Source organism: Eschrichtius robustus, chromosome 3, assembly GCF_028021215.1.
Source record: "Eschrichtius robustus isolate mEscRob2 chromosome 3, mEscRob2.pri, whole genome shotgun sequence".
NCBI classification, from domain to species: domain Eukaryota; kingdom Metazoa; phylum Chordata; class Mammalia; order Artiodactyla; family Eschrichtiidae; genus Eschrichtius; species Eschrichtius robustus.
Window position 1 is genome coordinate 44,891,714 of NC_090826.1, and position 26,906 is coordinate 44,918,619.

At 43.7% G+C, this 26,906-nt stretch overlaps 2 protein-coding genes across 2 annotated transcripts; both read right to left on the reverse strand.

Annotated features, from left to right (window-relative positions):
• Window positions 1-8,976: 8,976 nt before the first annotated feature.
• CZIB (CXXC motif containing zinc binding protein) lies at window positions 8,977-14,934 on the reverse strand. Its single transcript, XM_068539899.1, has 8 exons — window positions 14,781-14,934; window positions 14,456-14,539; window positions 13,081-13,137; window positions 12,613-12,694; window positions 12,372-12,403; window positions 11,006-11,083; window positions 10,208-10,273; window positions 8,977-9,235 (listed from the first exon to the last, which is right to left on the reverse strand). Exons 1-8 carry the CDS (start codon window positions 14,784-14,786, stop codon window positions 9,158-9,160), a joined length of 483 nt encoding a protein of 160 aa, XP_068396000.1. The 5' UTR covers window positions 14,787-14,934; the 3' UTR covers window positions 8,977-9,157.
• Window positions 14,935-16,597: 1,663 nt separating this feature from the next.
• Window positions 16,598-26,906, reverse strand: MAGOH (mago homolog, exon junction complex subunit). The gene is made up of 5 exons (XM_068539900.1): window positions 26,738-26,906; window positions 23,584-23,642; window positions 22,256-22,366; window positions 17,998-18,080; window positions 16,598-16,833 (listed from the first exon to the last, which is right to left on the reverse strand). The coding sequence occupies exons 1-5, from the start codon at window positions 26,823-26,825 to the stop codon at window positions 16,734-16,736; spliced, it is 441 nt and encodes a 146-aa protein (XP_068396001.1). The 5' UTR covers window positions 26,826-26,906; the 3' UTR covers window positions 16,598-16,733.

The window sequence follows — 26,906 nt, forward strand, 5'->3', positions numbered from 1 at the left end:
AATGCAATTCATGCTTAGAGGTGGTTCCTCTTAGGTTTTGGGTTTTTTTGTTTTGTTTTTTGTTTTTGTTTTTAATTGTTTAACCTCGTTGCCTAATCTCCACAAAGAACTTTCCAGTAGTAAGTTCAGGTGATAGTAAGTTCATATTGGCTCCTGGCTCTTTGGGTGATGGTAGGAAATGCTCTTTTATCTTTCCTGTAAACTTGCTTCTCTCTCCTGGGATATCCTTTGTTTAAAAACCCTCTTCATTTTTCTAAGGAGTAAACCACTACTGCTCGATTCTGATAGTCCTGCTGCAACAAAGGGTTACACCCATGGATTTAGGGAGTTCTATATCACTGTTCTTCCAGCCAAATGAAGATTAATAACTGGTGTGTATTTATTTTTACCAGTTGAATCTTGTGTGCTAATTGTGGAATAAGGTAGAATTATTGCTCTGTACATTTTGCCCTTGAAACCTTCCATTGAGTGAGCACAGAATTTATTGTTAGAATACTGCTGTAACGTGAAAAGGAAGCATATTCTGTTTTGTTTTTGAAAAGGAAGGGTTTTTGTTTGTGTTTAATTTTACCTGCGTTTCCAGTGGCTTGCCCAGCAAGTTACTAGACAGCTGGGTTGAATTCTGGTATGAGCCAGTCACAAAGCTCTTCCAATGCATTATCTCATTTAATCCTCCTTACAGTTCATGTAAACACTCCTGCATGTCTTCTTAGCCGACCCTGTCCATCCTTTGCTCATTAATCATTTAGTGAATACCCAACAGGTCCCAGGTCCTCCACATTTCATGGTTTGATCAGAGAGAGGCATCTGTGGCTGCCAATGCACATCAGCATATGCTGCTCTCGTTCAGGAACCATGATCAGGAACACCTGAACTCTGGTATCTTGGTTCCACCATGTCCTCACTTTATGACTAGAGGCAGTTCTTTTGCCTTTCTGGTCTGTGAGTTCCTTTGTAAAATGGGGATAATTCCTATAGCATGGGGATGTCATGAGAATTAGCTGTAAAGATATAGGTAAAGCACCTGGCATACAGCTGAAGCTGAGCCTGTGCTCTCTTGTTCTGTGATGTCTTGCTGCCGCTGTTCCATTCCTTATTGAAGTGCTGACCCCTCTTGGATAGCAAGTTCCCCATAGCAGGAGCTCTTAAGACCGAAGCCTCAACTGAAGCTTGGTGGAAAAGTATATTTCATGCTTATTTTCAGGTGGATGTACCCTTGGGCAGTACCTCTTGGGTGCGAGCAGTCCCTTAAGGGGAACTGCCGGCCTGTCCCAGTGTTCGGCATTCCTATTTACAACTTCCTCCACCCCTCCTTCTGATCTTGGATTCATGCTATGAAGGGTTCTACGAGGTAGCTAGGATGGCAAAAACAGTTAAGTCTCAATCCAGTTGGAGCTCACACACAGGTCTTGCACATTTGTACAGAACTCAACTATTTGTAAAGCATCAGCCGATTTGATCCCCTGAGCTCTGAAACAGAAGTTATCCCCATTTTCCATACAAAAGATGGACAGGTTGGGGGAGCTTGGTAACATGTAGGATTAGGACCAACTCTCTTGATTCCTTGTCCAGTGCTTTTTTTCCTGTATTTGTTTGTCTAGGCTTCCGGTAATTAGATCTTAAATTAGCTGGCCTCCCAACTCAGGAGGATGAGTTTTGTTAAATTAATACCTGTTGCTCCTGACCCTAAAGCAGCTCCCATGTGGAGTTTCCCACGGTGCTTTGGGAAGCCAGCAAGCTCTGTCCAGGTGGCTCTTTTCCATGACTCCTGAACAAGTATGGCACATCTCCAGATCCACAGTCACACCAGCCTCTCTGGAAGTTATCTGCTACTCTTTGAGGTGCCTCCAGGATCCCCAGAGTGAGTTTCGTGGATACTATGTAGGTTACATTTTTTAAAAGACAGCTTTATTGAGCTATACTTTCCATACCATACTTATTTAAAGTATATCATTCTGTCATTTTAGCATATTCACAGAGTTGTGCAACCATCACCATAATCAATTTTAGAACATTTTCATCTCCAGTAGAAAGGCTGTACCGATTAGTGGTCACTCTCCTTTTCCCTCAACCCCCTAACTTCCCCCAAATCCTAGACAAAACCATAATCTACTTTCTGTCTCTATAGGTTTTTCTACTCTGGATATTTCATATAAATGGAATCATACAATATGTGGCCTTTTGCTTAGCATAATGTTTTCAAGATTTATCCATGTTCCAGAACATGTCAGTACTTATCTTCTTTTTATTGCTGAATACTATTCCAGTATATAGATGGATCACATTTTATTTATTCATTGATCAGTTGATAGTCATCTGGGTTTTTTGCACTTTTTAGCTATTATGAATAATGCTGCTATGAACATTTGTGTGTAAGTCTTTGTGTTGACATATGTTTTCATTTCTCTGGGGTATTTACGTAGGAGTGGAATTGCTGGGTCATGTAGTAACTCTATGTTTAATCATTTAAGAAACTGCCAGGATATTCTCCAAAGCGGTTGCACCATTTTACATTCCCACCAGCAGAGTGTGAATGTTCCAGCTTCTCCACATCCTCACCAACACTTGTTTTCATCTATTTGGATTATAGCCATTCTGGTGAGTGTGAAGTGGTATCTCATTGTGGGTTTTATTAGCTTATGTTTTAAATTAGACCACCTCGAACATATTTTCCAAATCTAGTGACACCTATCCAATTATCTTCATGTGACAGAATAACTGACAAAAAAGGAATGGGAGCCAGGATTGGAGGAGGTAGACATGAGACAGTGGGGTAGGTGCTGGAAGGGAGAGAGTTTAGGGTGTTTCAGGAGACACAACTGGGGCTTGATAAACAAAGAGATGAAGGGAGCCTCCAGCAGAGAATGGAGCCTGGGGGACTGCTTGAGCGGAATTGGTTACAAGTATATCTTCTTTCTGGGAGTCTTCCATTGTAAAGAAGACAGGGCCACTGAATAAGCAGAATCACATTTGGTATTTATGATATTAAGTGGAAAACAGTTAAATATAATCTTAATGCTGCTAGGATTATAGCCATATAAAAACATGTCTGTGTGTAGATAGGCCCTGAAAGAGAACAGGGGAAAGTAAACACACTTCTGTTAGGGAGGTAGGATGGTGGGGTTTAAGAAAATGTTTATTTCTTTTTCTTTTTTCCTTTATTGATATCATACTGTTTGTGCAATACCAAGTTGTTAGGCAGGAACAAAAAAAAATTCACGTTAGCGGCCCCTCACTTCCTTACCAGCCCTCCTCATGCCTCATGCTTCAGCCACACTAAGCCTTGCATTGGTCTCAGACATGTCTGAGCTTTACTGTGAAGCTGTACCTTGCAAATGCCATCCTCCATCCTCAGAATGCCCTTGGCTCCAGCACATCCTCTGCCAAATTAGTCCTTGTTCTTTTTAGCCCAGCTCAAATGTCCCCTCCCATGAAGCCACGCTCCTGGGGTCTCCCCGGAAGAATGGGTCATCCCTTCCTCCATCCTCCGCTACTCCCAGCTTTGGCTTCTGTCTTGGCCAGCGAGGGGCCTGACACAGAATGTGCTATTGCTGGAGACTGCGTTGTTCCCTCCCGGCACCCGCACCTTTGCAAGGTGACTTTGTAGCGCCTCCTGTCAAGAGGCGGAGCCTATTTCTCCCCTCCTAACTGGCCCTCCTCCTGCCTCTAGACTCCACTCATTGCCTCCAGTCCATTCTCCTCACTGTAGCCGGTGATTTTTTTCATGGACCAGTCTGATCATATCCCTGCTTAAAATTCCTCAGTGGTTTTCCATTAACTTGGAAAACAGTCCATACTCCTCAGTGTGACAGTTGTGGCCTTGATGGAGCTGGCCCTGCTCATCTTGTCAGCCCCACCTCTCTTAACAGCTTACCCTGAGGAAGTTGCCTCTGCTTGGAGCATAAGCCCCTCTCCACCCTTTCAGCCATCTTCTGCTCAACCTTCAGGTTTCAGATAGACCGCACCTCCTCTCACCCCACCCCTCTGAGACTGAGTTAGTTGGTGCCCCTCCTGTGTATGCGCAGAGCATCTGGACAATCTAACCTTTATCACAGTGCTTTTCAGTTTCTGCAACTGTCTCCATTACTAGATTGCTGTGCTGTACAATACGTCCTTGTAGCTTATTTTATGCATACTAGTTTGTACATCTTAATCCCCTACCCCTATCTTGTCCCTCCCCCTTTCCCTCTCCCCACTGTTAACCACTTAGTTCGTTTTCTATATCTGTGAATCTGTTTCTTTTTTGTTACATTCACTAGTTTGTTTTATTTTTAAAATTCCTCGTATAAGTGATATCATACAGTACTTGTCTTTCTCTCTCTGACTTACTTCACTGAGCACAATACCCAAGTCCATCCACGTTGTTGCAAACGGCAAAATTTCATTTTTTTCCGTGTTCTTTTTTGTGTATCTGTTATAGATTTTTGGTTTGTGGTTACCATGAGGTTTATACATAGCAATCTTTATGTATATGTGATTGTTTTTAGTCGCTGATCTCTTAATTTCAAATGAATTTTAACACCCCTGCATTTGTACTCTCCTCCTATCACAGTGACTGTCTTTGACATCATATTTTACATCTAATTGTTTTGTGTATCCCTTAACTACTTATTGTGGATATAGATGATTTTACCACTTTTTTCTTTTAACCTTCCTACTGGCTTTGTGTGTGGATGATTTCCTACCTTTATAGTATATTTGCCTTTACTGGTGAGCTTTTTCCTTTTGTAATTTTCATGTTTCTATTTGTGGCCTTCTCTTTTTCACTTAGAGTTGCTATAACATTTCTTGTAAAGCTGGTTTGGTGGTTCTGAACTTTTGCTTTTGATCTCTCCATAAAATCTGAATGAGAGCCTTGCTGGGTACAGTATTCTTGGTTGCAGGATTTTCCCCTTTCATCACTTTAAATGTATCATGTCGCTCCCTTCTGGCTTGCAGAGTTTCTGCTGAAAAGTCAGCTGATAGACTTATGGGAATTCCCATGTATGTTATTCCTTTCTTTTTGCTTTCCCCTTTCCGCTTTTAATAGTCTCTCTTTATCTTTAATTTTTGCCATTTTAATTACAGTGTGTCTTGGTATGTTCCTCTTTGGGTTAATCCTGTATGGGACTCTCTGTGCTTCCTGGACTTGGATGACTGTTTCCTTTCCCAGATTAGGGAAGTTTTCAGCTATTATCTCTTCAAATGTGTTCTCTGCCCCCTTTCTCTCCGTCTTCTCCTTCTGGGACTCCTATAATGTGAATGTTAGTATGCTTGACGTTGTCCCAGAGGTCTCTTAAAACTGTCCTCATTTCTTTTCATTCTGTTTTCTTTTTTCTGTTTAGCATCAGTGATTTCCACTACCCTGTCTTCCAGCTCACTGATCTGTTCCTCTGTATCATTTGGTCTACTTTTGATTCCCCTTGGTGTATGTTTCATTTCAGTTATTGTATTTTTCATCTCTGTTTGGATCTTTATATTTTCTAACTCTTTGTTAAAAACTTCTAACTTTTGCTCTGTGCATCCATTCTTCTCCCGAGTTCTTTGATCATATTTATGATGACTATCCTGAACTCTTTCTTGGGTAGATTGGCTCTCTCCACTTCACTTAGTTCTTCTTCTTAGCTTTTACCTTGGTCCTTCATCTGGAACATGTTCTTCTGTTGCCTTACTTTGCTTAAATTGCTGTTTGTATTTTTATGTATCGTGTAGGTTAGTTTTTTCCTGACCTTGGAGAAGTGGCCTTCTGTAGACGTCCTGTGTGTCCCAGCACCCCACTCCCCTCTTGTCCCCAAGCTGTATGCTCTAGGGTTGCAACCCATGAGGGCTGCATGGGTCTTTCTGTTTGGCAGGCTACGTGGGCAGTCTGGTAGGCTTGGGTAGCCCCCAGTCCAGTTGGTTGCCAGGCCCTGCCTTACGCAGAGTCTGCTGGCTCTTGGTTGGCAGGGCTGTCACAAGGCAGCTGACTGCACAACCCCAGGCGGCCCTGGGGCTAGTACTGGCTCACTAGTGGGTGGAGCCATGATCCAGAAGACTCCAGGATTGTAGTCTGCCCACTGGTGGGCAAAGCCAGGTCCTGAGGTTAGTGTCAGACTACTGGCAGGCAGAGCTGGGTTCTGGAGTATGGTTGCAGGGCCCCAGGATCCCAGAGCTAGTGTCGTATCACTTCGGGGGTGGGGGAAGGGAGATTCCTGACATGGGTGGAGTGTGGGGTGTCCCAAAGCTTTGTTGGCCTGCTAGTGGGCAGGGTCAGGGCCCAGCTGGTCCCAGGGCAGCCTGCTGGGGGCCGACTGGGTCAGCAGGCTGTGGGATTGCGGATTTCTTGCCTCTGGTATCTGTCCCCTTGTGGGTGAGGCTGGTCCGAAGGTTAGAGCAGACTTCATGGAGGGCAGGGTTGGGGCCCAGGGGGTTCTGGGACTGGTGCCTACCCACTGGTGGGTGGAGCTGGGCCCTGGGCCCTCTGGTGGGCAGGGCAGTGTCCAGAGGTGGCTCTGGGCTCGTGAGGTCTTTAGCTTGTGTGCTGACAGGTGGGGCTGTGTCCCCACCCAGTTAGTTGCTTGGCTCGAGGCGTCCCAGCCCCGGTGCCTAGAGGCTGTTGTATGGGGCCAGGTCTTGGTGCTAATGAGCCAGAGGATGGGATCCACAGTGGTGCCCACCAGCGCCAGGGTCCATGTGGTAGAAGCAGCTCCCAAGAATGGCTACCACCAGTGTCTACGTCCCCAGGGGAGCCACAGTCGCCCCCCCACCCCACCCCGAAGACTCTCCAAGACCAGCAGGTAGGTCTGGCCCAGGCTCCTATCAAATTAGTGCTTTTGCCCTGGGTCCCAGAGCATGTGAGGTTTTGTGTGCCCTTTAAGTTTCTTCTTTCCCCAGTTTTGTGGGACTCCTGAAACCAAGCCCCTCTGGCCTTCAAGGCCAATTGCTCTGTGGGCTCTTCTTCCCAGTACAGGAACTCCTGTGGGAAGATCCTCTGCAATATAATTACCCTCATTTGTGGGTCATCCAGCTGGGGGTATGGGACTTGACTGTATCATAAGCCCGCCTCTCCTACCCATCTCGTGTGGTCCCTTTTTTATATCTTTAGTTGTAGATCTTTTCCAGGAGGTTCCTATATTTTTCATTGATGGTTGTTCTACAAACAGTTGTGACCTTTGTGTGCTCGTGAGAGGAGGTGAGCTAAGGGTCTTTCTACTCCTGCCATTTTGACCAATTGATCGGTCATGAACATGTATGATAGATTTAATTCCCAGTTACCTTTGGGGGTGGTATATTTTTGGTTGCTGTTCCTATTGTAAATGGTATTTTCTCTTGAATTGTGTTTTACATGTTGCCAGTGTACTGAAATGCATTTGATTTCTGTATATTGATCTTAAATCCAGCACCTGATAATGCTTTTGGATTCGCTAAGTGGAAAATCAAAATCTGTGAAAAGTGAGTTATTTCTTCCTTTTTAGTCCTTGCACCTTACTTTCTTTTCAGTCTAAGTGCTGCGGCAGGGGCGGTGTAGGGACAGTGATGAATAGAGTGATCCAGGATATCCTCATCTCACCCCAATCGTGAATGCAATACTTCAAACATTTCATTTGCTCTGGGTTTCCTGTAGATATCCTTTGTGAGGTAAGGGTAGTTCCTTTCTGTTCCTAGTTTGCTAAGCGTTTCTATGGTTTGTTGCTGAATTTTACCAAATACTTTTTCTGCATCTATTGACATAATCTATTTTCCATCTGTTACTGATTATTTGTGTTCCTCTACTCCCTACAAGATGAGAAAATACAATATAAAGAAAACCTTGAGATCCTTTTAGTCCTTGCCTTTATAACACATACTGGCTAGTACGGAGACTAAAACCCAGAAAGCCTGTTTATCCAGGCTGACGCTCCCTTGTTTGCTTTCAGGCCAGGCAATGGACCGTTCTAGTCAGTGGGGGCTGGTGGAGCTGCTGGCCAAAGGAGGCCAAAGAAGCCCTGTTCTGTCCGGTGCAGAAAGCACAGGCCCAGGGGCCGGGAACATGGGGGACCTAGAGGACACGTGACAGCTGCCAGACTGGAGAGGGGACAGGGCAGGCATCTCTTCCCCGCCCTTGGACATGGCCAGCTTTACCTGCCTCTGAGGATCCCCTTCCTAGAGCTCCACAACCAGCCTTGGAGTGGGCAGACCCTTTCCCAGAGGGCCACGCAGAAAATGAAGGTAGTAATTCTTACTTCCAAAGAATTCCAGGCTCCAGCAGAACACTGGAGAGGAGTAAGGTCTCTCGTGACAGGTTTTCCGAATGGTGGAGTCACCGGTATGAAGATGTGAGCTCACCCTCATGACTTAACTGTGCACTGAACAACTCTATCCACTGTAGGAGGATCTTTAGACCCAGGGAACCAGGCCAACGAGACACAGAGGCTGGGACTGTTGTCTTCACACCTCCACAGGGCTGTCCAGGGGCAGAAGAATACAGAAGTGTGACCACAAAGGAGACAAACCAGGACCATCAGGAGGAGCTAAAGGAAGCATAGAGGCTGACTCAACATAAGGAAGAACTTTCATAGGGATTCCCTTGGTGGGAGGGATTGCGCCATCACAGCAAGTGAGCAAAGACCTGATGACCATCTGGCAGGGATTGTAGAGAGAAGATTCATGCCAGGATGGAACTGCTGACCTCCAAAGTCCCTTCTGGCCCTGGAATATGCAGTGACACCAGTGAACAGAGTTGCCTGGGTTTACCCAAGAGCCAAGGTGGTCAATGTGACATTTTGGCTCAGGACTACTGGGCTCGTGACATCATTCCGCAGGCTCCGCTGCCCTCTGTACCAATGAGTTTGACACCTCTGGTCCCCTGGGGTGGCCTGTGCACTCCCCAAGAGCTTGAGTGCCCTTAGGAGCTCTGTGCTCCTATTTTGCAAATTGGATCAGGCTAAGATTCTGTACTGTGGGAAGGTGCCAAGAAGCCATCAAAGCCCTCCAACATGAAGGGGAGTGGAGGGAGGAGAGCGGCTGTTCATCCACCAGTGTAGCACAAACAGGGGCTTTATTGGTGGGGCTCGGGAAGCTGTGACAGCCCAGCACGCAGGCTGTGAGGGCCTGGACAGCTGCCAGGAGACGAGACATGAGGGGACCAGCCTCTGCACTGTGCTGCTTGGGGCACATTGTCCCTTTTCAGTTCTTAGAGGTAAGTGTGCAGGAAGAGGGTTCAGGACTTCACAAACTGGTGGGTGACCTCGTAGATTCCCACAGACTCCTGAGCCTTTTCGTCATAGTCAGTCCAGTCCTGTGGGAAAAAACGGCAGTGTTAGCCTCACGAGGCAGCCTGGGACAGCATGGGGAGTGGAGGACTAGGCCTTAAAAGGGCCAGCTCAGGCTCCGGCTCAGATCTTCAGGAACATGTCAGACCCAGGACAGAGCCAGACTGCTCAGGCCTGAATTCCTACTCTTCTAGCTTCGTGATTTTGGGCAAGTCACTAACTTCTCTGAGCCTTGGTTCTATCCTCTATTAAAAAAAAAAAGAGGACAGCAATAGAGTTTACACTGAATGTTGAAAGAATCAAGAGTTAACACATGTAAGAGTATTTAGCCTAGGGCCACGCACATATGAGAGCTCAGTAAATCCAGTTACTGTTACTAGGTGCTATGCAAACTGAATGGTTTTGTCCTTCCTTCCTCTGAGGCCTGACTACAAGCCTTCCTTATCTGCAAGGCAGTAACATGTCCAGTTGATTCTTGGTATTCACAGTAGTTATGTTCTACAAAGTCCCCACAAACACTGTATTAGTGAATACTGAATCACTGCTCCCAGGGGAAATACAGGGTTAGGTTCCTGGGAGCATCTGATTCTGTTTAAAAACACCTTATTTAACATATATATATATTTTTAACATATATATATATATATATATGGCTGATTCACTAATACTGAACTCACAGCCAACAGTGCTGTGTGATATATATATATATATATATATAGCTGATTCACTAATACTCAACTCACAGCCAACAGTGCTGTATCTCACACCTGAACAAGCTTGTCTAACACGCATCTTCTCTGTAAGGCACACCCAGCTTTCCTGCGTGTGAACACTAGGCAGCGCTTCAGCACTACACTTGGGGCTATCGTAAACGCCAAAATCACCAACAAAAAGCACGAAAGTGTGGAGTCGGCTTCCCACTGAAGAGCCTTGTTCACCAAAAGGGTTATTCCCACCAGGTGCCCTAGAGCTCCCCGCAAGGCCCCCAAGTCTCGTACCTTTTCCTGCAGATTAATGTCACTGAAGACTGTCCCGGATTCCACCCCCTCAGCAGCAAACCCGGCCTGCAGGTGACAGGAAGGCAGCAGTTAATCTGGGGGAAAGGAGGCACTGGTCTGGCCTGTGGGGCCTGGTGAGGGAACTGGCCTTTCTCACAACACCTTTGGCGTGGGAAGACAGAAATACAGTGTGGGCTACTCTTCTGGAATAACTACTGAGCTTCCATGCCCTGGCAGCTGCCCTGGGACTAGAGTGGTTTCTCCAAATTAGAGCCCTGGCCCAGAAGGCAGGAGGTGTGGGGTAAATAAACCCTTCCACTACCCTTGATTTTCTGAAACACCCTGGGCGTGTCACTTCCCTCTCTGGACCTCAGTTTTCTTACTTATGAAACGGGGATGACAATACTCTCTCTTCTGCCTACCTCACAGGGTTGTGAGGTGAAAATGCTACACAAATAAAGTGGCCTGAGCACTGGCTCTGGAGTCGGATAGATGTGGGTTCAAATTACAGCTCCATTGCTTACTAACTGCGTCACCCTGGGCAAGTGGCAAAATCTCTGAAGTTCTTTTCTCATCTGAAAAATAGGATGTATAACTTCACAGGGTTACTGTGAGGATTAAGTGAGGTAACATTAAAAGTGACAAGCCTGGTGCCCAACATATATTAGATGCTTAATAAATAACAATTGTTATTAGAAATGAGAATTCCTAGTCCACAGTCTCTGTAGGAAGCACAGTTCTGCTGTCACTTCCTATATGCCCTCCCCAAAGATAGAGGTTCCCCAGGAAGACATGCACCTGGGGCTGGAAATCGACTGGTTCAAGTCCTCGGCACTCAAACTCCACTATCGTCTTGAACTTCTCGTTGTCTTCGGCCTAGAAAGGAAGTGTGTTGAGGAGGTAGGTCCAACTGTGCCCTCAGGATGACTCCACAGCCCCTGAGAGCCCAGAATGGGACTCAGGGGCAACTCATCCCGTTCTGGAAGAAGGCTGCCTTGACACCTGCTTGCCACAAGACCTTCTTGGATGTGGACTCTGGGGTCAGGGTGCCTAGATGTGAGCTCAGACACAGTTCTGCCTCTCTTCTCCTCTGGGCCTAAGATTGTCAGCTGGAGCTGAGGAAACCACTACAGGTTTATTGTGAGAACCTGAACTAGGTGTAAAGTGCCCAGTATAGGACCCGACACTATGCTCAATGAATGGTAGATAAAATTATCAAAATAAAAACTATGAAGAAGAATGTTAAGCTATAAGGTTTCCAGGTCATCTAAAAGGCCCCAGTACACTTCGCTGTGGCCTTTTGCTAACCATCCGCCATGCTGTCAACGCAGGGGCTGACTTAAAGCCTTTGAAGTGGGATATGCATGTGGAGGAGGCACACTGAGGGGGGTGGTACAGCCACGAAATTCATGCCTCCCTGACCCCTGGGCCCACAGACCCCAAGGACACACCCACACATTCATTCTCATTCTGTCATTTACTGTAGAAATGCTTCCTGCACACCAACCATGTGCCTGGCCCTGGATTGGTTTTTGTTTGCTGGTCTGTCTCTTCCAATAGATTATGATTTACTTGAGGGCAAGTCCTTATGTGATTTTTCCCTTTAACTTCAGGACAAAGCTGAGAATTTAGCATAAATCAGACATTTTTCAAAAATACCAAATAAGGAATGGATGAAGACAAGTAACTGCCCTTCTTTAAAGACACAGACCCAAAGCATACACTCCCTCCCTCACCTTTGGACTAATCTGTTAATGCAGTAACGTATAAATACCTAATAAAATTAAATATCAAGGGTGGATGCACTGTCTCACCCATGGATTCAGAGAAGGCTCACTAGCCCTCCAAGATGTAGACAAGGCAAGTGTTCCCAGTGATGGAAACTGAGTGGCCAGGTTGGGTCAGAGGTCCCCTAAGCTCCCACAGCCCAACACTTATAAGAAGGCAGTACAATAGCCTAGTTATGAGTCTTTTTCCTACCGAGCACTCAGTCAGGGTAAGGTGAATAAATGACTGACAGTGAATGAATGAACAAGTAAGCACATGAAGTCAATCAGTTCCACGGTGGGTCACTCTGGTGCAGATGTAACTCTAGAACCCAGGCCTCCTAGTTCCCAGCTGGGATCTAATCCCACCATGCCTGCCACTGCAGCAGGAAACTTACATTGTAAGGTTTGATGGTGCTGCTCAAAATCTCTGAAATGTAAAAGAGAAGACAAAGTCGATTTGAGTCCATATCCCAGCCCCACCCAGGTACCCAGGTGTGGCTCTGGGCAAGAGTCTACGGCAGAAGCTTGGATACCTCAGGCCTGGGTCCACCCACTGGTAACATGAGCATGCTTTCGGTCTGGTACCACAAAGCCGTGGGCCAGCGTGGCAGAGGTCAGTATCCGTGGCCTACCTACCAATGGAGTTTTCCCTTGAACACAGCTTGCACTTCTGGACCATGGAGGCACTGCCACGGCCTCCCTTCAGTGCCACATTGTCCTGGCAAGCAGTAAACAGAACCTCTAGTCACATATCAGTCAGATGTAAGGGTCCCCAGGAGACCCAGTCCTACCACTTATTATCAATTAATATTATAACAATATTTAAATACACACCATCTATATCTACCAAGACCCAGACAGGGTGAGCAACTTGCTAGGACAAGAATCCTGGGAAGGCTTCTTGAGACTGAGGAAAGGACTCCCCCTTGATTTTGAACTCTGCCTCACATCCCAAAGCCCATTGTTCCCAGTTGATCACACTCTGCCTGCCCTCCCAAACCACAAAAAGTGGGGTCCAAAGACCGGGGAGGTGAGGGCCACAAATCCCTGCACAGAGGCCTATGTGTGTCTGTATATGGGTATAGTGGTGGGGGGAGCAGTTACCATCAGCCGAATGTACTGCCACTTCTCTGGAATCTCACCACAGTTGCCACATTTCATCTTGGGGAGGGGGAAAAAGAGTATTAGTAAAGCAGTTGGCTCAGCTGGGCAGATGCTGAGGGAAGGGTTAAGAACAGTGTGAGATGGGCAGGGTCATCATCTTGTCAGCAATCTTACCTCATCCTTATGACCAGCCCCACTAAGGACGTAACCAGACTTATCTCTGGGCAAAGTGTTTCTCGTGTTGGCTTGCTCATCCTCCTCTAAGAAGTCCCCAGTCTGGCTAGGGATTCAAGGCTCAAGTAGTACAGAAATGGCTTCAAAGTCCCCCCACCCCCCCGTTGAGTTAGGAGCTTCCTGTGTGTCCTTACAGGCCCTGTAGGTTCCTGGTAAAAGTATTTATCACTCTGTTGCTACTCCTTCTTTGTCTCCTTCTCTAGACTCTGCTTTTTGAAGCCAGGAAACATCAACTCCTCAAATAAGCCCTGGCACTCAGGCCTCAAAATATTTGGAAATAAAGGTGGGCAGAAAGCTTCCTGAAAGATAGGGCTTTTGCCAGGTACTGAAGGATTCTGGGATTTAGACTAAAAGGAAAACAGATCAGAAGCTCCGGGATCTGGGAGAGTAAAGGGCCTCAAACTGCTCAGTTAAGAAGAGGACCTCTGTAGACCATTCCACTAGAGTACCAGATTTACCAATACAGGATGGGGAATTAAGAATGGACCCATGCACAAAATTAAACGATTTCACAGTAAATAAAACCTAATCAACAAAAGAGAAGGTGAAATTATTCTTACTAAATAATCACAAGATCCCTTCAAGTAGCCTTTCGTTTAGTGTTTGTTTACATACCATGAAATACGTTACAGAGGAAAAAAGTACAGAAGATATTTCAAGATACTGCCAATTAAGAATTAACCAGTGGGGCTTCCCTGGTGGCACAGTGGTTAAGAATCCTCCTGCCAATGCAGGGGACACTGGTTCGAGCCCTGGTCCAGGAAGATCCCACACGCCGCGGAGCAACTAAGTCCGTGCGCCACAACTACTGAGCCTGCGCTCTAGAGCCCGGGAGCCACAGCTACTGAGCCCACACGCCTAGAGCCCGTGCTCCACAAGAGAAGCCACCGCAATGAGAAGACCGCGCACCGCAACGAAGACCCAACGCAGCCAATAAATAAATAAATAAAAATTTTAAAAAAGAATAAAAAGAATTGACCAATAAACTTAAAAAAGCAAACATAAAATTCTACGCAGAAGAAAAGAGAACATGTAATAAGCATTTCTCATCTAGCCGGAGAGAAAGCTCCCGTTCACCACTGAGATCAGGGTGGGAAACCTTTACGCGGCCTCGGCCCTGGCGCCCCCACCAGAGCCTTACCTTCAGGTACCACCGGAAGTCCTCGCCCACTGGCCGGAGGTTGGTGACATTCTCCAGCGTGGCTTTGAGCTGCAGCGCGATTTTCTGAGAGGAGGAGCAGAAGAAGGAGGGGCGCCAGGACGACGGCGTCAACAGCGCCCGGGCAGCCCCGCGCCTAGCCCCTGTCCGGCCCCGCCCCTCTCCTCACCTCCCGGCAAGAGCTGCGCCTCCCCGCCCCTTCTTAGCGCGAGCCCACTCCCCTCCTTCCCTCCTGGCGCGAGCTCCTGCCTCCCAGGTTCTCGCCACCTCCCAGCCTCTGCCCCGGCGGCGGCTCGCCTCCGCTTACCCCCATAGCGACCCGGCTCAGCCAGCGCTGGCTATGGCCACTGCTTTCCGGCCCGTCGTAAACGGCGGGCGCCGCTTGCGCACCCTTGCTGCGGCTATGGGCGGGGCGCGGAGTCGCGGGGCGGGTCTCAGCGCGCCGGGGCTTCACCCGCACACCTGACTTTTTCTCCTAGGCAAAGTGATCCTGTGGAGGTAGGCTGAGTCCGCAACTAGCCGGTGCTCGGACCCGCGGAAGGCTGCCTCCAGCGACCGGTAATTCCAGATATTTACTGAACGCCATGCTAGTCTGAGGGATACCGCAGCTAACAAGACAGTCCTGCACGAAACCTCTGCGGGGTCCGATTCCTGCCCTTCAGACTCTGCCTTCCCTCACGCAACCTCGTGCTTGGTCCCTGCCTGCCCTTGGAGGCTTCTTAGATCACGTCCGTTCACCCAGCCCAGGGGCGGCTTCGTAGATTTGAGAGACGGGACCTTTTTCATCTTTAAGCTGCTCCTTCCTCTTTCCCCCAGGGGACCTTTCAGAGGGTTGGCTCGTGTACATGTCCTTCTCATTGTGGTCGCCAAGACTGGACACTCCCTTTCAACTGGCTGTTCTCTGGGTTCCTGGTTTATTTTCTATCATACATTTACTGAACCTGTGCTCTTGTGCAGGGCACAGCTGAGACCATACAGAAGCTGTGAGCAATATAAGGAACAGCCTGTTGGAGGCTTTTACAGCTTCCTGAGGTCTAGTTTCTTTAAAATTTGGAGTGACTCTTTTGGACGTCTACTTTGCCACGAACTTACCTGATTGCCAGGTACCCTTCTGTAGCAGAGGGTGCACTATAGCCAGGAAGCCTGACATCTCAGGTCCCAGATCTGCACCTAACTTGCTGCCCTGTAATCTTTGAAGGAGGCAAAGTAGAGTGTGTGTGTGTTGTGGAGGAACACTTGCCTAGGAATCACCAGACTTGGGACCTGTCCCAAGCTGGCCTGTCTTGAGGGATGTTGAGCTCAGCCTGATCACCTCCCCTCAGTCAAATGAGATTTATCAAGACCTAGTTCCTTTCAGCACCCACTGTCTGTTCAGTCAGCAATTTGCCTCACTAAGGAAGCCATGCAATTTAGCAGCAAGAAAAAGTTCCTACAGATTTACCTGCTGAACAAATCCCCACACTATCTACAACAACCAGGTTGCTTCTTAATGGCTGCTGGTATTCTGATTTTAAAATGAATTATTGGAAAATTTTTCTGAGACCAGGCATTTTATCCCTTATAATGTATTAAACCAAATATTTCCCCCCATACTGAAGTAGCTTCAGATATATCTATAAAGGTGATTTAAAAAACCCCAACCTCAATTATTAAGCTGGATGAAAAAAACAAAACCCAAGATACCAACCACAATACTATTTCACATCTAAAAAATTAACAATACTTCATTAATACCAAATATCGTGTTCAAATTTCCTTAATGATCTCAATTTTACATTTCCTGAATCATGATTCAAATAGGGTTCAAATGCTGTATTGATTGTGTGTCTCTCAAATCTCCTTTAATATATAGGTTCTCACTCCATCTCCATTTATTTTATGTTTGCAGCTTATGTTTTGAAGAAATCAGATCCCTTGTCCTGGAGTTTCCCAGGACAAGGATATTGATTGGATTTCCACTGTATTTTTTAACATGTTTCTCTATTCTTTTACTTCCTGTAAACTGGTAGTTATATGTATAGAGTTGATTAGATTTTTGGCAATACTTCACATAGGATGTTAGTCTTAAAAAGTAATTGAGAAGAGTGCACATGTTCGGGTCTTTATAAAATAATAAAAACTGCATTTTGTTACGTATTTATTAAAGACAATCATTTATAGTTTATAAAAAAAATACCGCCCTGATATACACAAAAATGTCTTGATAATGGTAATTAAAAGCAGCACTCCCACCCCCCTTGTGTCCACACCAATATTCAATCTAGATTGGCTTAATCTTGAAGTGTAATCCAATAAGACTGAAGACCAAACACTTCAGGTCCTGGACAAGATAATAAAATACTCGTAAGCCTTCTGGATCCCTAAAATGCAAGAAGAAAAAAATGTTTAAAAAGCTGGGAAAACTCAGCAAAAAAATACCATTTACTAACCCAGATTATTTATGTACCAGGATATTCCTCATAGAGGTATTTACAGAATTAAAACTTTGAAAACAACCCAGTGTCCAAAAAGAAGAAAAAGCCTATATGCTATATATTAAAATGTATTAATAAATGTATTAAAATGCTATATATTATGAGGTAATTTAAAATGTTAAGGTTTCTTCTTAATGAGGAAATGCTTATATTAAGTGGAAAAAAATCATGATTAAAGTAACAGACTGTTGATCTCAATTACATTTTTTGAGCTTTAAAAGCCTATATTTTTTAAAGCACAGGAAAAAGACAAGAAATACTTTAAGATTAATGGTTATCTAATTGATAAGTTTACGGGCTATTTTCACCTTTCTACTTTTCTGTATTTCCTATATTTTCAACAATGAGCATGTATTACTTTCAGAATTAGGAAAACTTATTTTTTAAGAAGTAGTACTAAGCAGGACCAAGAGGCTGACGATTACTACAGCATAACTGGGTAAGAACAAGACTGTTCACAGGAAGACAGTTATGCCGAACATGTACTAAAAGTGAGCCATATCTAACCCCAAATCCTCAAAGCACAAGAGCCAAAGAGGTTGCCAAATTCTAAGGATTCTTTGTGGTATGTAGATTCATGTCTCAACTTTATAATTTACCCTACTGACAAAATGAATTTTTAAATTTATATTTTGAATAATTTCAAGTTTCACTAAAGTCAGGCTTTAAGATGTGCTATCTGAATAGCCAACACTGAGGAAGGTGTTCAGACTCACTGATTCTACAGTTTATTTCCAGCACTTGTTTTTTCGTGTTTCATTTCTGTTCTGGCCAGATTCTTACCCACTTTGGCTGCTCTTATGGCATTACTCTGTGTGTGTGTCACTGAGAAGCTCTTATTAGCAATGATTGACTAAAACACCAAAAGCAAAAGGAGCAAGCCCTTGAAAATATATAATTTGGAGTCTCTCTATTGAGGGGGACAAAAGTGACCAATTCTGTCTTACATTTGTACCAGATCTTACCATAATGGTCCCAATTTGGTTGAGGGTTTCATATCAGCCTGCTCTAAAACAGACACATCTGGATATAAGGATCATGGATACTTACTTGGATTGATTGACATCAATAAGGGAACCAATTTTTGATGTTGTGAAAGAAATATGTTCATCTCCAATGACAATTTCAAGCTCCTAGAAACATGAAATGTCAAGCTGAATTGGATTTTTCATCAGTCACACAGGAGAAGGGTTCATCATCTACCAAATCACACAAACTCTAATACAGTTGGCCACATTACCAAGACCATTTCAATCTGAGCCCTAAACTGTACTGGGTACTGGAAACAAAGAGATAAATAATTGGTATGAGATAAATACTGGTTTAGCCCTTGAGTAGCTTATACTCTTAGAGGAAGTTGTGCGTGTGAGGCTCCACCATTTAGAAGAATTTACATCATGCTTTGTATAGGAGTTTTCATTGTTAACAATGTGGAGTAACATGTATAAATCTGTTTTACGAATACCAAGAATCTAACTTTTCTGGGCAACATGGGACAAGGAAAAGAATTCCAGACCTTGAGCAGATCTCAGCTTTGTCACTTACTAGCTGTATGCCCTTGGGTCTGAATTTCTAAAGAGTGAAACAAGTACTATAATCTTAAAAAAAAAAAAAAAAAAAAAATCAACTGGGTGGGGAATTGTGGGGGGGCCTATGGGACAGATCAGCAAAACCAAACAAACATCTCTGCCCTTGTGGAACTTACAATCTATTTTTTTAATATTTATTTTTATTTATTTATTTATTTACTTTTCTTTTTTCCTTGGCTGCATTGGGTCTTAGTTGCGGCATGTAGGATCTTCACTGAGGCATGCAGGATCTGTTGCTGCAGCGCTCGAGCTCTTCCTTCGTTGCGGCACGCGGGCTTCTCTCTAATAGTGGCTTTAGCTGCCCTGCGGCATGTGGGATCTTAGTTCCCCCGACCAGGGATCGAACTCGCATCCCCTGCACTGGAAGGAGGATTCTTTACCACTGGACCCCCAGGGAAGTCCCAAACTTACAATCTATTGAGCTCTACTTCTTAACACACAGATTTGAAAATGTTAATATTTTATCATATTTGTGTCAGATTTCTTTTTTAAGAAATATTAGAGTTTAGACCCACCTCCCACTCTATTCTCCTTCCTGCCTCCCCAGAAGTTGGGGTGTATTCTTTCCACTCATGATTTTATATTAGGTAGTATATTTTTAAAATTTTACATAAATGATTGTACTGTATGTATCTTTTTGCGTCTTTCATTCAACAAGGGTGTTTTTTTTTTTATTTGTTTTTTATTGAGTTAACATTGTTTTTTTGTTGCTGTTGTTGTTTTTGGCCACACCACGCAGCTTGTGGGATCTTAGTTCTCTGACCAGGGATTGAACCTGGGCCCACGGCAGTGAAAGCAACGAGTCCTAACCACTGGACCACCAGGGAATTCCCATGTTGGGTTAAAGTTGGTTTAAAAGTTTCATGTGTACAATATTATATTTCTACTTCTGTAAATACTACAGTGTACCCACCACCAAAAATTTAGTTTCCATCTGTCACCATACAGTTGATCCCCTTTACCCATTTTGCAACACCCCCTCCCCGCCTCCCCCAGCCCCTTCCCTCTGGTAACCACTACTCTGATTTCTCTATCTATGTGGTTTTGTTTGGCTTGTTCATTTATTTTGTTTTTTGTTTTCAACAAAGTTTTTGTAGGTAGATCAAGTCCATTAGTTTTAAATGCTTTAGAATATTCATTTCCCTATTGAAGCAGACTTAAGTTCCCAATTTTTGTTTCTATAAACAATGTGGCAAGGATATCCTTCTATGCATCTTGTGTATATATGTGAAAATCTCTCTAGGAAATTCCTAGAAGGTAAACATATTTTCAGCTCTGCTAGACACTAACAAATCGTTCCCTAAATGGTTGTACCAATGTTGTTTCCACCAGTATATATGAATCCCCCTTTTCTTTCTCATATCCTTTTTAAAACTTGGTGCTTTTTTTGACCGTTCTAATAGGTCTGACATGGTATTTCACTGTTGTCCTCATTTTCACTTTTCAAATAAAACTGTAAATTTTTCATAAATTTATTGCTCACTTGTTTTTCCAGTTCTGTAATTGTCTATTCATAACCTTTACACATTCTGCCACTAGTTTACCTTTTTATTATTAATTTGTAGTTCTTTATATATTCTGGATTGAAATGCTTTGCCAGTTATGTTTTGCAAATACCTTCCTCTAACCTGTGGCTTATCTTTCAATTTTATCTTGATATCTTTAGATAAAAAAGTTTTAAATGTAAAGAAGTCAAATTTACTAATCTTTTCCCTTGAGGAGTTTAAAAAACTTCTCTACCCGGAAATAATAAGACAGTCTATATTTTCTTTTATGTTTTAAAATTTTGATTTCTATAAATCGTCTAATTAAAAAATACTCTATAAATATATTGCCAATCAATCAACTTGGTATACTTTGTTAAACAGTCCATCCTTTTTCTACTAATTTGAAAGCCCACCTCTGTCATATACCGTTCCAAGTTCCCATATATTCATGGGTTAATGTTTCTGGGTTCTCTATTCCGTCCCATTGGTTTAGTGGTCAGTTCCTGAGGCAATGTCACCATACAAATGACTATAGTTTTATAAAAAATCTTCAAAATTATCTTGGCTACTCTTGCCCCTTTGATCGTCCATGAATTTGAGGCTCCATCAGGTTTTAGGAAAAATCCTGTTGTGATTTTGATCTGAATTGGAATGAATTTATAAATTATTTTGGTGAAAATCAATATAATATTGAGTCTCCCCATCCATAAAAATGATACATGTTTTTATGTCCTTCTATAAAGCCCTTTCCCATAAGTTTTATATACCTTGTTAAATTCACTTCCAAGTTCTGTATAGCTTTTGTTGCTGTTATGAATGGGATTTTGTTTTTAATTACACTATCCAGTAGGTTGTTGCTGGTATACAGGAGTATGCCTTGCCCACTTCACAGGACTATTGTGAATGCTGAATGAGCTAATGGAGCTGAAAATTTTATCAGTCCTAAAGCAAAATACATATATATAGTATTACTAAGATCTCATGAACATTAATTAAAAAGTTAACTTGAGTAAGTACTGAGGATGAGATTTTTTTCACTCTTCCTCAAGAGTTGGCCCATCATTCTGAGGTTAATTAGAATAAGCTTATACGAGTTTCCATATTAATTTAATAAATATAATTGTTATTGAGCTTTTACTATACACTGGCACTATTTCAGTCACTAGAGATATAGCAGTGAAAAAAAATAGGTAAAATCCTTGTACTGAAGGAGTATGCATGTGTATGTGTATGTCTGTTGCAGTGGAGGAGGAAGAGGGATGCATAAGGAAAACCAAACAAGGCAATTTCAGACAATGATAAATGCTATGAAGACAAAAACCAGGTTTTTTTTTTAAGTGCTGGGGAAAGGCATTTTAGATTGGATGGACAGGCAAGACATCACTGAGGAAGTGACATGTGAAGACCTCAATAATAAAGACAGTCTTGGATAGAATGTTCCGGGCAGCGTGTAGGAAATGCAAAGATCCTAAACTAAGAACCACCTAGGTGTATCTGAGTAACAGAAATAAGACTGGTGAGGTCTGAACACAGTGAGAGATGGTGAGAATAGTAGAAGGTAAGGTGGGAGTTTGGACTTTATTTTAAATGCAGTGGGAAGCCACTGGAGAGTTTAAAGTCAGTGGAATAAACAAATTTACATTTTAAAAGATTACTCTGGCTTCAGGAAGGAAAAAATGGGCTGTACAGGACAAAAGAAGAAACAATGAAATCAATTAGAAGTCTGGATTAGGAAAGCAGCATTAAAGTGGAAAGAAGAACCTTTCCTATTAATTCAGTCAAATATGACAGTGGCTTTTATTTTTTAATTGCCACAATGTTTTCAGAATAAATATCTAAGCCATGAATTTAAACAGATATACTTAGTTGCTTGCATGATCTTCCATTAGATTGTTGAAATAACTATGTTTTATTTATCTTTGTATCGTCACAAGGTTTTGTCCATAGTCGTTACTCAGTAAGTAATATGGGCAGCAAATACTCTGAGAAGCAAGGGAGGGATCACAAGAGGAAATTCAGGGCTGGGCTCTAGGTGGTGAGCAGCACCACTTGCTCTCCCCGATCCTCTGTGTGGGATTAGTGCTTCCTTAGACCAAGGTGCTGGTAATCTGCTCTGTGTAGGGCTCCATATCGCACATACATACATGAGTATATTCAGTGTCATATGCAGAGCAGTAAACCTCATCTTATTGGTAAGATTTTTGCACTGTGGATAGTTGCTAAAACACCCACCTGCCGGCCCACTCGGTCAGGAGGAGGCCACAGAGCATCATCCTCTTTGGTAATTTCACTGTCATCAATTATTCTCTTCAGTTCCTCCATCACACTTTTATGTACATAAGCCTGAAAGCAAGTTAAAAAACAGAATTTAAATTGTATCGCTAAGCAGCATTCTGACTCAGATAGTGATGAAAGATAAAAAAAAAAACTACTCATGAAAACTTATTTCTGGCACCTCTGTAAGTGGGAAGACATTCCGGCTTGACCTCAGCATGCCAAGAGGACAGCAAGGTCAGAAGTGCCCAATGACTACACCTCAGTCCCCCAACTAGTTGTTTCTATTTCTTGGTACATCCTGTTCACATGGACCTACTCCTTGCCTACCTACTAAACTCACACTTGAGCCCCAAACAAAAGATCTGTGAGTAACTCTGGTTAATTTTAACTAAATGACATGCTTCTGAAGAGCAGAGATATGTCTTTTACATTTTACATATTAGTCCACATTAAAAAAAATTGTGAGGATGCTGACGTGTGGGTAAGCATAATACTGATTGCTAATTAAATACAATAGCATGAGAATATACTGACTGTTAAGACATTTTCAAATGTGACAAAGTGCTTAAAAGGAAAGAATAACTTTGATGAAACCTTAATGGTGTGGTAGAAATCATGCCAAAATGGAGCACACGGACTTGACAAAGGCAGGCATAGGTCTGAATTCCTGCTCAATCTCCTACTAGGAGGGCTAACTTTGTACAAGCCCCATAATTAATATCTGGGCCTTCACTGTCTTATCTGTAAAGGGTATATAACACCACCCATCACAGAGGCTTACAAAAAGGGTTAAAATAAGATCACAGATGTAATACCTAGTGTCATGCCTGGCATCTAACATGCATTCAGTGATGTCAACTGCTTTCCCATGCTCCCTTTCCCCCATTCAAAGGCAAATTAAAAGAGCTCTATTGAGTGCTACGTACCAGGGAATACATCAAACACTAAGTTAGTGGGGGAGGTAGGTTTTCTGTTTTTGCAGATGAAGCAACTGAAACTTATCAAGTTCAACCAGGAAGTGTGCCCAAGGTCACATGGTTAGTAAGTAGCAGATTCAGGGTTCAAACCAAGATTTGCAAGACTTCAAATGATTACCAGTTACCGATTCAGCATTGTTAAAGAAAATATAAACTAAAAGAAGATTTGAGAAAAACTTTAGAAGCTGTCTACAGACATGTCTATACTTCCCTATTCTTTATCTTTCAATACTACTCACAGAAAGAACAAAAAAAGGACAAAAGGCTAAACGGTAGTGAGTGGAAGGCTCTCAGAAGATACATTACCTCTTTTCTGATCATGACATCATTTTTGTAATTGCTGTTGTTGGCGTATCTCAGTTTCCCTGTGAGGGGCAAAAAACAAATTCAATATATAATAAAAACATATAAATAAAGCCTGCCTTATCAGTAAACAAAGGATGTTGCCGCCATCAAGCCACCAGCCACACCACTCCCAGCTCCCTCCTCACGGGTGGACCCTGAGGGGATTCAGGGTGGGGGAAACAGGATACTGGCCCTAGATAGTTACGTGCGTATCAAAGGAATGATCCCAAGGAGCCAAGCATCTTCCTCTACATAGAAAAGTGCTAACTTCTTTAACTTGAGCTGTCTGGTATTTCTTTAATTAATAGTTAATAGTAATATTTTGATCTTCTGACTACCTGTTCTTTTTTGTTTTTTTAGGTTTTTTTTTTTTTGCACAAACTCCTATATATCCTGGCTCATCCCTTACCTCTTCGGAACAGTCCCTCAAAGCTATCTGAGAGCCTGTCTCCCAGGCTTAAGTCCTCAGTATTTCTGCCGAATAAAACATAATTCTCAATCTTTAGGTTGTGCATTTTTTTTTTCAGTCGACACTATTAAATAGCCTCCCAGCCAAAAATACAGCTGACAATGAATTACAATTCTTGCAAAAGACAGCTCAGGTGTGATAAAAGAACAGACTCTTTTGTGACTGGCAAATCATGTCTCTGCAGGTTAATGTCCTCAGCTGAAAATAGGAGTAACTGATAACTTACCTGCACACAGGGCCTTCTAAGGCTCAAAAGAGTGGTGAAAACTTCTGAAAACTGTAAAATGCTTTTTACAAATATTAACATGTGACTGTGAAACATTCTTATCTATCCCTATGATGGAAAAGCTGTGGATTTATTATTGAGCATATTTGGTATACAAGGCCCTTTGTGCATATGTGCATCTAACAGGCTAATTTGGGTATATATGGTGGATATGAAGGAAAAGATAAAAGGAAATAGAGGAGATAATTATTTCCCTATAGAAGGCACACTAAAAAGAGCCAAGTTAATTGATGCCTCACTGCACTGTCTCTCTGCCTCAAGTCTCTCTCCTTTCAGGTCATTCTCCATACAGTGGACAAAGTGATATAGTAACAGATGGATCTGATTAGGTGACTCTAATACTCTGATACTGACAATGGCTTCCCACTGCCTTCTTGATAAAATCCAAATTCCTTAATGTGGCTTACTGTTAAGCTGAGCCCCTTTCCAGCCTCACTCCTATAATAGTCCTCTCTCACAGAGCTGGAGTTAATCAAACTACAGTTGACCCTTAAAACAACGTGGGGGTTAGGGGCACCCACCCTCTACACAGTCGAAAATCCGAGTATAACTTAAGAGTCAGCCAGCCCTCTGCATCTGCGGTTCCTTGGTATCTATGGTTCCTTATCCTAGATTCAACCAACTGTGCATCATGTAGTACCATAGTATTTACTATCGAAAAAAATTTGCATATAAGGGGACCCATGCAGTTCAAACCTTTGTTGTGCCAGGGTCAACTGTCTTGGTTTCTGCCTGAAACATCCTATGCACTTTTTGGGTTTTCAGCCTCCTTGCTGTTAATGCTGTCCAAAATGCCTTCTTGACTCATCTGCCTAACCAACTCCTACACATTCCTAAAGACTCACACACCCCCCTTCCCCGTGTCATCTTCATCTTATGCAGGAAGCCATCTTTGACGCTCAGGATAAGTTAGGTACCTTCTTTCTGCTCCTAGAATCTTCTGTTTCTTTCTACCGCAACACCCAATACACTGTCTTGTTAACAAAACTTTCTCTACAATTGGGGCTTGTCAGTTCATCTTTGTGCCCCCATTTAGTGGAAGTTTTCTGTCATCTTTGACTCCTTTTCCTTCACCATACTGGCCACGCCCCAAATCCTATCAATTGGCAAAGTCCTTCTGGTTCTGCCTCCAACAGTATCCTAAATCCTTCCCTCGGGGCTTCCCTGGTGGCGCAGTGGTTGAGAATCTGTCTGCCAAGGCAGGGGACACGGGTTCGAGCCCTGGTCTGGGAGGATCCCACATGCCGCGGAGCAGCTAGGCCCGTGAGCCACAACTACTGAGCCTGCGCGTTTGGAGCCTGTGCTCCGCAACAAGAGAGGCCGCGACAGTGAAAGGCCCGCGCACCGCGATGAAGAGCGGCCCCCGCTTGCCGCAACTAGAGAAAGCCCTAGCATGAAACGAAGACCCAACACAGCCAAAAATAAATAAATTTTAAAAAAAATCCTTCCCTCTACTTTTACTATCACTCTAGTCCCAAACAACATCCTTTTTGTCTTAACAACTGTAACCGTCTCCCATTAAGTAGTTGCCATTCTCGCCCATTCTGCACCTAATGGTTACAATACTTTTTCAAGAACAGATTACACCTCTGCTTAAAACTTTCCAATTGCTTCCTGCTGCACTTAGAAAAAAAATCTACACTCTACCATGAACTATAAAGACTACATGGTGTGACCCCTGCATACTTATCCGACATCATCTCCTACTCTTCTCCCCAGAGTTCCGTACTCTTCAGCCACACTGGGCACCTGAAACATGCCTATCTCATCTCTGCCCTACGGCTTTGACACTTGTTTCTCCCTCTGCCTAGAATGCTCTTCTTCCTGAGCTTCACAAGGCTGGCTCCTTCTTGGCAATCAGATCTCAGTTCAAATATCTGCTCTTCAGAGTTCTCCAGTGGCCACCCTTTCTAAAAGCGGCCCACCAGCAATTATTTCATCATTTTGTTTTATTTTCTGACCACTCATCACTATCTGGAATCTTTTTTTTTTTGTTTGTTTACGATCTCCCAGCACGAGGATACAAGTTCCATGAGAGAGGAAGCGTGTCCATCGTTCACTCCTGCATCCCAGAATGTGGAACAGAACCTGGCACAAGATAGGCGCTCAAGTAATGTCCGTTGAATGAAGCATTATGGTCAAAAACGTCACTAAACAGGAGTCCCTGCACACATAGAGAAAGAACCAGTGGGGCGGACATAGGATCGTTCCTTCCAAATCAGCGTCCCTTCCAAATCAGCGTCTCACAGCCATCTGTCCCTTCCTCCTCCAGTTCGTCGTACATTCCGGACCCCCAGCCTCCCCACTCGCCCGCCCCCAGGCCTAGTCCTCGCTCCCGGGGAGCGGGAGGCTTCTCTCACCGTCCGGCCGGAACTCAAACTCCAGGAATTCGTGGCCGAATTTGCCCTTGTGACCCACATAGTAACGCAGATAGAAATCACTCTCCATAGCTGGCAAAAGGCAACCAAGACCAAACTTTAATAGCACACCTCACCGCCGCCGTACGCGCCCGACACTGACGTTTACGGC

Coding starts and splice junctions, on each gene's coding strand:
- CZIB (XM_068539899.1), bottom strand. Junction 12,695..13,080: donor GGCAGTACATTCGGCTGATG/GTAACTGCTCCC, acceptor ACTGCTTGCCAG/GACAATGTGGCACTGAAGGG. Junction 12,404..12,612: donor TTCAAGGGAAAACTCCATTG/GTAGGTAGGCCA, acceptor TTTACATTTCAG/AGATTTTGAGCAGCACCATC.
- MAGOH (XM_068539900.1), bottom strand. CDS start 26,825: ATGGAGAGTGATTTCTATCTGCGTTACTATGTGGGTCACAAGGGCAAA. Junction 22,367..23,583: donor ATGTCATGATCAGAAAAGAG/GTAATGTATCTT, acceptor ACTTGCTTTCAG/GCTTATGTACATAAAAGTGT. Junction 18,081..22,255: donor CTGACCGAGTGGGCCGGCAG/GTGGGTGTTTTA, acceptor TCATGTTTCTAG/GAGCTTGAAATTGTCATTGG.